The sequence below is a fragment of the Danio rerio genome, chromosome 2 (assembly GCF_049306965.1).
Source record: "Danio rerio strain Tuebingen ecotype United States chromosome 2, GRCz12tu, whole genome shotgun sequence".
Taxonomy (NCBI): domain Eukaryota; kingdom Metazoa; phylum Chordata; class Actinopteri; order Cypriniformes; family Danionidae; genus Danio; species Danio rerio.
The window spans coordinates 18,634,494-18,645,000 of NC_133177.1; the positions used below are offsets into that span (position 1 = coordinate 18,634,494).

A 10,507-nucleotide genomic window follows, 5' to 3' on the forward strand; every position below is an offset into this window, starting at 1 on the left:
TACAAGATTATTCATAATTAGTTACATTTTGAAAATATAACCTCTGTAAATGTAACCCATTGAATACAATTTTGTATCTTATAAAAAGGTACCACCCCAGTTACATCCCCTATACTCTATTTCTGTGAATGTACCAATCCCCCAAATTTGAAAAAAACTCATAATCAAGAATAACAAATCTGCCAATGCAAGACACAAGCCCTAAATGGTGTGGGGAAAAAGGCGTACAAATTATTTTTTTCAATATGAAGCCATAGATACACAGACAAATATGATTCTAAATTCTACCCACTAGATGGCACTGTCAATGCCACATCTCACTGAGAGCTCTTAAGCAAGCCTATTTAATTCTGCTCCAGAGGATCGCTGTTCTGCAGAGTTTAGCTTTTACACTTATAATAAACACCTGAACCAGAAAATCAAGAACCTCAGATTTGCTAAAAAAGTCAGAAGCTAAAATGGCCCTCACAAGACAGTACTAGACACCCTTGCCCTACTGTGACTTGCAAACTTGCATACAACACTATTAAAACAGCAAGTATGGTTAATTATCAGTCAGAATACAGACTTTGTGTATTTTGTATGTCTTGCTTTTAAAACACACCAATTTAAACTAATTAATTTGTAAGTGGGAAACTAAAGGCTGTTAGGTAAAGAGAGGCATCAAACATGTGTTCTACTGCGAGTCCTACAGGGTCAGCTTAAAAAAAAAAAAGCAGATATATAGAACTACAAAGCTAAATATAAAAAGTGATTAAACAGTTCAACACCCACAGTTCATACATCTTCAAAGGACACAATTAAAGTTCTCCAAGCATTGTAAACTTCATGATTAACTCACCTCTGTTTTGCTGATCAGGGAGGCTGAATTCAGGCTATTCTGAGACTGGTTGTCTGAACTGCTGTCCTCCAGTAAGTACTCAGAATCGAAGGAGTGAGCTGTGGTGAGTTGTGTTGTCCTTGGTTTTAGAGATGTCGGCCTCTGAGGTGGGTCTAAGAGACCGTCAGTGCTCACTCCCTGACCAAGCAAGCAGAGAGAAGATGCAACAGATCTTGAGGGGTAGCGGAAGCTCCTCCGCTGTGTCCAGCCCAGACCAGGACTGTGTGGTTTGGGGCTCATGGGCCTTGTCGGTGTATCAGTTGTCTCGAAGCAGCTTAGGGACCTTGTCCAGGTAGGTGACATTTGGTTTGAAAGTGCAAGAACAGTGGGGTGTGCAGGTGACAGCGACCTGTCCTCTACACTGGACTCAAAACCATCTACCGATGCTTGGTCTGAATCTGAGAAAGCACCACAAGGCTGCTCACCTTCCTCCAGATATTTACCATCTTCAAACCCTTCCTGAGGTGCAGATTTCAAACTCTGCGGGTCAGAATGGCACGTGTTCTTCAATCTTGCTTGGACATTTGGTAAGTTGGTTAATATGGACCGGTTCTGATAAGCACAGAAGGCACAATCAATTTGGCTCTGATGTATGCACTTGTCACAGACCGTCCCAGGAACAGGAGTTCTTTTGCAAAGTTCTGCTTCGTTACATCGTTTGGTCTTTCTCCATGATTGCTTGGTTTTCCCATCCTCATTCTCTAACTGTAAGATTTGCTCTTGGTCCCTCTCAGGATATCTGGTCTCAAACAGGCTAGAAATAGACTTGTGAGCCAATGCCAGCTTCATGCGTAAGTTTAAGTTATCAATGCTCTTGCATCTTTTTTGTTGCAACCCCTCTGTTGTCTGGCCAGCTCTAAAACTGAGTGCATCTCCATCTTTCTGCTGCTGCTGCTCAAACGGGTGTTGAGGTTGCATGTGTTTCTCTCTATTTTGCACATTTAAAGCAAAAGCCCTTTCAAAAACATCATCATTTGAGTGGTCAGAATGCTTTGTAATATCAGTAAGGTGATCTGCACTTTGAGATATAGGGGTCTTGTACAGTGAAGAGTGAGATTTGCTGCATGTGGGTGACCTGTTGTTCTTCATCTCATCTTGTTCATCTCCATCCCCACTGGATGCCCTAACTTTCGGATCAACCCTGTTTTTATTGCGTTTGAGTTCTCGTTTTGGCTTGCGGAAGGTGGGCATTCGAATCAAACCAGAAAACATAGAGCCCTTGGCTGACTGTGTTCTTTTATTTCTCGCATTACCACGAAGACCAAACGATGGCTGCATGGTGTCTTCCGTCTCCTCACTGTTGGTACTGGAGTCAAGGTCTTGTGACACCAAACTGGAAACACTATGGTCATCACTGCTGTCAAACCCATTTGATAAAGAGTTCATTGTTTCTCCAGCATCGGGTTCATTCATGAAATTGGCTACATTGGCTTTTGTATGCATATCACAACTGCTGTCATGTGGGCGGTTTTTGACATCCTCACAAGAGCTTAGGTCCTCATTTAATCCACCTTCTGATAAAGGACTTCCTCTCTGTTGCTCATCCAGTTCATTTTCTACTGCAAATGAGCTCTCCGGGGAACGGTCCGTCTCTAAAATGGCCTCTAAGTTGGTGATGGGCAAAATATGACAACATGAAACAAATGCGCCCTCAACCTCCGAGTTGTGCAATTGCAATGTTTGCTTAAAAAGAGGATCAGAAGTTTCACATATTGATTCAGTGCTTTTAAGAGCATTTATTGGGAAAGTTTCATGCTTTCTCTCCATGTTTTCTAATACATGAGTATCATCAGCCTTATGAGCTCCAGTCAGTGGTAATACGAAGTCTTCTTGGACAAGATTCGGATGTTTGTGTGTAAGCAAACTGACCATATGTGAAAATTCACAGCTTGTAGAGTCTACTTTTACCGCTTCATGTGTGCTGTCATCTGTGTGGAGGGGACTCAAGGTTTGCAACACTGCAGTTCTGCGCTGACTGATGGCGTCTGTGCCCTTGAACTGAAATACACCCGCTGTCTGCAGCTGGCACTCCTTTCCACCGCAGCAATCACAGAGCTTCCTCTGTGTAACATCTATGTGACTGCTAGATTTCACAACATTTTCTCTGCTGTTCACTTCAGTCTTCATTTCAGGTGCTTTGAAGGGGGTAGCCAGAGTATTACGAGCACTAAAAGAATCAATGTTTTTGTAATCACCCCTTTTTGAGACTAAGCATTCAGCATTATTTGTAAACCTACTGTATTTCTGCAATGAACTAGGCAATGACATTTGTACTCCCGAGGCACACTCTTCTAAAGTAATGGCTTTAATGTTATTATTTGTGTCTGAGCTCTGTGTATAGTTCCTGCTGTTCACCTGGGAATAATCAAAAGGAGTCTGTGCATTTGTGAAAGGATCGGAACGTGCACCAGACAAAATATCAACATTCGACGCAATTGCTTCAGCTGACTCATTAGGTCTTCTTTGTTTGTCAGACAGGGTGTCAAACTGGTGAAATAGTTTGGGGGCATCTGAATATTCTATAACACTCTGTGCTACTTGTGTACAGTTCATATGAGGGCCATCACTAAACTCAAAGCAAATGTCTGTGGGGCTGACTGTAGATCTGTCATGTGGAATCTCAAACAGTGTAGAAAGTGATTCAACAGGACTGTCTACAGGACACCCTTCAGATTCAGCAGTCGTCATGTCAGGACAAGCAATGCTCAACGTTTTGGGCCTTTTATATTCTATGCATCCTGAACTGTCAGAGTAAATTACTGACTGCTCTATTGAAGGAACTATTGTACATTCTTTCCCTTTCATAACGTGATGCTTGTTGCTGTCCTTCTGCGGTCCTCCTACAATGTCAACACTTTTGCCATCAAAAAGTTTGGTGTTGATACAACCTCTAGTAAATACACCTTCAGTTGATACAACCTTCCGAGCTTCAGTGAACTCACCCTGTGTATTAAAATTAATGGTACTGTTAGGGCACTGGTAGGTTTTGTAAAACTCTGTTTGCTCACTGTCCTGCAAACAGTAACCATCCATGTGATACCTACTAACTGAGTAATCGTCTTTTTCGGTGTGTATTTGTAATACTGGCCAACTCTGCTGAGTTTTAACCTGCAGGTCTGAGGGTGAATTGCTAATCGTGCACTGATGCAGTGAATCTGGCACTCCAATAGAAGATGCATTAGGCACATGTGGGAAACACTCGTATTCAGAAACAACAGGTGAAGTGTCATTTAAGTCCTGTGTTTTGAAATTTAGTCTTTCGTTATTTTCGAAGTTCAAATTGTCAGCATGTTTTGATAAAACTCCCAAGGATTCAACGACTTCACAATCTGCGCAAACATCCATGCAGTCTTGTTTTAATCGCACCTTGTCATAAAACGCTACTGTGTCTGACTCAGTCACCATCCACCGGGTGTTCATGGAATGTGCCTTAATCAATTCAACCTGTGATTGCCTGTGTTCCACCGAAGTCTGAGATTTCATGTGTTCCACTGAATCCAGTGATTGGCTGTGTTCCACTGAAGTCTGTGATTGACTGTTTTCGGCTGCAGCTGGTGATCGACTTTGTTCTACCAAATCCTGGGATTGGCTTTGTCCCACTGAAGTTTGTGATTGGCTGTGTACTGTTGAGTTCTGTGAATGGCTGCAGTCTTGGGAATCCTGTGATTGGATGTGTTCTACTGAGACCTGTGATTGACTCGGTTCTACTGTGTCCTGTGATTGGCTATGTTTGACAAGATCTTGGGATGGATTGTCCTTTACGGAATCCTGTGATTGGGTTTGTTCTATTAAGATCTTTGACTGATCATATTGTACGCCATCCAGTGATTGGTTGTGTTTGCATTTTATGAAAGTCTGTGATTGGCTGTGCTTAATTAAATCCTGTGTCTGGCTAAAATTGTCAGTGTCTTGTGACTGGCTGTGTTTTACTGACTGTTCTGATTGGCTGTGTTCAACAGACTCGTGTGATTGCAAGATTTCTACTGAGGCCTGTGATTGACTGCAGTTTATATAACTCATGTCTGATTGCTTGTGCTCTGTGTTGTCTAGTGATTTGAAGTGTTCTATTAAATCATGTGATTGCCTAGGTTCTACTAAATCCTGTGACTGGCTGTGTTCTACTGAGTTCTCTGATTGGCTGTGTACTACAAAATCTGTTAATGACCTGTCTTCTTCTGAATCTTGTGAAATGTTGACTTCTACAGATTTATCTGATTGGTTGTCTCCAACATAAACTTGTGATGGCCTGTCATCATCTAAGACTTGTGATTTGCTGTGTTCCATTACATTTTGCGACAGAATACACTCTGCGATATCATGTGACTGACTGTGTTCTAGTGAGTCTTCAACAAAATCTTGCGATGACCTCTCTACTGAGGCCTGTGATGGACCGTGTTCTATTGAATTCTTTGATTGACTGCAGATTACAGAAGCTTCTGATTGGTTGTGCTCTGCTGTGTCCTGTGATTGGCTGTGTTTAACTGAATTCGTAGATTGACTGCATTCTATCAAACAATCTGACTGGCTGTGTTCTGCTAAGTGCCCTGATTGACAAAGTTCAACAAAATCATGTGTTGGACTGTCTTCTACTAATGTCTGTGATTTTCTGTGTTCTATTGAATACTGTGATTGCCTGTCTTCTACTAAATTCTCTGTCTGGCTGTGTTTGGTTGGAACCTCCTCTACTGAGGCTTGTGTTTTACTGTATTCCATTGTATCCTGCAACTGACTGTGTTTTACTGAATCCTGTGACTGGTTGAGATCTACAGTTTTATTTGATTGGTTGTGTTCAACAAAATCTTGTGATGGCCTGAATTCTTCTGAGAGTTGTGGTTGGCTGCAGTTTAAAGAAGCTTGTGACTGGCTGTGATCAGCAGAGTTCTGTGATTGGCTGTGCTCTACAAATAACTGTGGTTGGCTGTGCTCTACTAACATCTGTGGTTGGCTGTGCTCTACTGACATCTGCGATTGGCTGTGCTCTACTGACATCTGTGATTGGCTGTGCTCTACTGACATCTGTGATTGGCTGTGCTCTACTAACATCTGAGGTTGGCTGTGCTCTACTGACATCTGTGATTGCCTGTGCTCTGCTGACATCTGTGGTTGGCTGTGCTCTACTGATATCTGTGGTTGGCTGTGCTCTACTGATATCTGTGGTTGGCTGTGCTCTACTGATATCTGTGATTGACTGTGGCCTACTGACATCTGTGGTTGACTGTGGTCTACTGACATCTGTGCTTGGCTGTGCTCTACTGACATCTGTGAATGCCTGTGCTCTGCTGATATCTGTGGTTGGCTGTGGTCTACTGACATCTGCGGTTGGTTGTGGTCTACTGATATCTGTGGTTGGCTGTGGTCTACTGACATCTGCGGTTGGTTGTGCTCTACTGACATCTGTGGTTGGTTGTGCTCTACTAACATCTGTGGTTGGCTGTGCTCTACTGACATATGTGTTCGGCTGTGCTCTACTGATATCTGTGGATGGCTGTGCTCTACTGATATCTGTGGATGGCTGTGCTCTAATGATATCTGTGGTTGGCTGTGCTCTACTGATATCTGTGGATGGCTGTGCTCTACTGATATCTGTGGTTGGCTGTGCTCTACTGATATCTGTGGTTGGCTGTGCTCTACTGATATCTGTGGTTGGCTGTGCTCTACTGATATCTGTGGTTGGCTGTGCTCTACTGATATCTGTGGTTGGCTGTGCTCTACTGATATCTGTGGTTGGCTGTGCTCTACTGATATCTGTGGTTGGCTGTGCTCTACTGATATCTGTGGATGGCTGTGCTCTACTGATATCTGTGGATGGCTGTGCTCTACTGATGTCTGTGGTTGGCTGTGCTCTACTGAGTGAAGTGAGTGTTCTGATGATAAAACTTTCTGTTCAACAGGCTTCTCAAATGATAAAGACTCATATACAGAAATGTGTTGTGATGGAGATAAACTGATCTCAGTGTCATCAACATTTAGCTTATGATGTTGACTGTGTAACTCACTGTGTTCAGCTTCTGCACATTTCAGAACAGGTGGATTTGGAATCAATGGTATTTCCATATTACTTTTATCCTTTTGCTGTAACTCTTTCTTGTCTGAGTTTATGAACTGCATGTGTGGCTTACTATGTTTTGACTGAGCACTTGTTTGATCCCATTTTGATGTTGAAACAAAGGTGCCCCCTAACTCGGCTTCATCACATCCATCTGTTATGGTGAATAATGAGTCTTTAGCACTTGGCTTGGGGAATATTTTTAGTTCTACAGAGTCCTTTAGATCCCCTAGGGGTGTTGCTACATGAGATAGGTCATTCGTTGAAGAAGAATCAAGTCCAGGTCCTGCTGGAAAATTCATAAAAGCCTCCTCACATTCTCGTTTAGTGCCATCAACTCCCATGAGCATGGTTTTGTTATTTCCTGTCTGTGTTTGCAATTGCACTCTATCCACTGTCCCACTGAGACTGTCAAAGACAGCATGATGGCGTTTAGCTAAAGAGGGATCTCTCTCTCTAGCTGACGGTGTGGGTTTAACAAATGAAACGTGTGAGTCCAGATGACCCACAGCACCAGTCTCAGAGGTCCTGCAGCAGTACTTAGTTTCATGACTAGAGTCAGAGAAAGTGTCACTGTGCCATGGGTGTGTGTCGAAATATTCTTCTTTTGTATCCTGTGCTGCTTCAGAAACCGGATCACACCATTCCTGGTGGTCCTGCTGCTCTCCACATTCCTCCTGCTGGGAGTCCCCATCCTCCAGACAGCTTGCTTCACTCCCAGAGTCCTCTAAAGCGGGGGCCTAAGAGAAAAGAGAGCATGTGCATTATTTTGCTGTTCTTGAAAAGGAGCACTTTATTGTTCTTACTTGATTTAAGCAAACAGTTTAAGATGACCAGTTTCCACTGAGTGGTATGGTACGGTGGGGTTCGGTATGCTTTTATGGCCATTTTCATGATCAAAAGGTACCTAAAACAAACTGCACCGTACCACTTTTTGGGTACTCTATCCAAAGAAGGAGCTAGACGCACAGCTGAACACTATTGGTTTATAGACAAACATCACTAGCATGTGTACAAGCCATGAGAAAGAAAACAAAGGAAGCAACATTTTTAAATACACAACCAAGAAATCACTTCATTATAATACATACATATAATAATAATAAGTAGTGGTTGACCCGAGCTTAAACTTTGTCGTCCTCTTGATGAGCAGCTATAAAGCCAAGAAGATAAAAATGTTGTCCTATTGTTGTTTACGAGGCAGTCTCATGATTGCTCGCTGAACGTCTATATTGATAACGGGGTTAATGATTACTAAAGTGCTTCTGACATCTAATCCATTCAGGGATAGACAAACAGCAGAGTGAAGTGCGAAAAAACAAAGGAGAAGCCAGAAAAACAAAGGAGCAAAAGATTCTTTCAGCAACCTAAATCTATTGGTACACTTTTAACAGTGGAAACCAAGCCTGATAAAGGTGACCCGTAACGACCCATACCTTACCGTACCAAATCACTAAGTGGAAATGGGCCATAAGTTACATCAGTGAGGCAACTCAAAATTAAGAGTTAAACAATTTGTTGAGTCATTTTTTACAGATCTGTAATCAATTTAATTCTAACAAGGAGCATATGCTTGTAGACCACAGAGTCTACAAGCTATGATAATCATTCAATTAAATTGAAAAAAAAAAAAGTCCCCTCACACCTGGTACTAATATATCACTCAACCATGTCCTGCTCCATGCAGCTAACGCAAAACTCTTGAGGGAGCGTCTGATGCATTTGCTCATTTGTTCAAGGAATCATTTCCTACCAACAAAATTGTGAATGATGATGAACAGATGCAGATGTAATGTACTCACAAGAGAAAACAGATTGCATGAGTCATTAACATCATATTAGCACAAACAAAAAAGAACACAAATGTGACGCTGACAACAAAAACAGCTGATCAACAGAGCAACACACTGCATATCCTATAAGTGCAACAATACATCACATTCAATGCAGATGTCATAACAAAAGTCCCCTGCAGGGACTGTCTGGGACATGTTTTTTAGCAAACACCTTGACCCTTTGAGCTTGGTTGTAGAATTGGACAGGAAATGGTCCCAGGAATGACATTAGTGCTGTCATTCGGCTTAAATACAAACACAAACAATCCCGTAAGAAGACCAACAGTCATGTGCATTCTGTAATCTCTTCTTATCGACCTCATAACCTACTGGTTTGTATCCTGGTAATCAACTATGCTTCCAATCTAGTGCTCTCAAAATGCTGTAAAAGAAGTTGTCAGTCTAAGTCACTAATGTTTCTGGTGCTTTGAGTGACCTACAAACATTTTAATCTAAGAGGGTCACAGATGAACACTACCTCTACCGCTATCATACTCTGCTTGTACTTAAGAGTTGGAGGGGTCATTAAGCACAGCGTATCTTCAGCTAATCCAGACAGGTCAAGCCTCTCCAAACCTGTCATGTTAAATGAGGAGGGACACTAAGAAGAATGGCTTTAAGAACAGCAGGAATCAAAGTGCAGCATGCCAAATATTCCTGCAGTCTTTTTCAACGTGAACAAAGCCTAAATTCTATTTTTGTAAATGCTCAAATTAAAAACCTTTTTGTAAATACATGCACTGTATAACTATGTATAATAGTTAAGACGTTAACGAAAATAACAATAATTGCAAAGCTAAAACCTAAAAAAATTGCTAATTTGAGAACAAGTATGATTAACGGCAGCGAAATGTCAGGGTCAAAACTGTGACAGAGCACATAGTGACACAGCGTAAGAGTAAAACCTGTCCTCATTGGCAGTTGGAATGACCTCAAACAACAACACAACGTCATCTGACCCCATTCAGTAACCAGAGCTTGTTTTGCCAAATTGATTACAGTTGAGTTCACTAAATGGCTTAACATCTTAAGGCTATACATCATGAGCTTGGCATGAGAATGGGAGAACTGGGTTCAGTGTAAATATACAGTAGATGCAGACGGTAAAAATGGAAAGACAAGCCAGAAAAAATGTGTAAGTATATTGAACCCTTAATGCCACCTGATACACAACATGATGGCAAACCTATTTAAAATATTCACAGTCCTTTAGGATGCAATGTAGTAAAAAAAAAAAAGTTGTGTTTGTTGAAATTCTCTTCACACCCCAATAGCAGTCATTAAATGAAATGGTCCAAATGCATTTTTATGTATTTTAATATTCTATGGTAGATGTAGAACCATACCTCTGCCAACCCTTTTGTGCAGAAAGGGTCACGTCATTGGTGTACTTATGCACAGAAAGGCAGGCAAACATCAATAACCTACATTCTTTTTTATTTTTATTTTGGAATTTTAATTACTATAATACTATAAATCAGTGGTTCTCAAACTTTTTTTCATTAAGTACCACCTTAGAAACAAATTGTCCCTCCAAGTACCACCATATGACCAGTATTGAAATACAGAAGCGTAATAGGCCTAAATAAGCAGCTACAGCTCTGCACAGTTTAAAAATATGGAAGATTAATTACTATGATAAAGTATATTTATTATTATCAGCCACTTTAAACCTTATAAATAGTTTGAACATTAACACTGCTGTACTTATATGTAAAAAAAACTAAATAAAGTTTAAATTAAAAT

General features: G+C 41.2%; 1 protein-coding gene across 12 annotated transcripts in view; it reads right to left on the minus strand.

Moving 5' to 3' along the window:
- arhgef4 (Rho guanine nucleotide exchange factor (GEF) 4) overlaps positions 1-10,507 on the minus strand; it is a 160,668-nt gene that overhangs the window by 67,761 nt on the left and 82,400 nt on the right. For all 12 annotated transcript variants that reach the window (XM_073924387.1, XM_009298443.5, XM_009298440.5 and 9 more), the window contains one exon: positions 842-7,666. In XM_073924387.1, the coding sequence (XP_073780488.1) occupies positions 842-7,666 (6,825 nt within the window). The remainder of the gene's footprint in view (positions 1-841; positions 7,667-10,507) is intronic.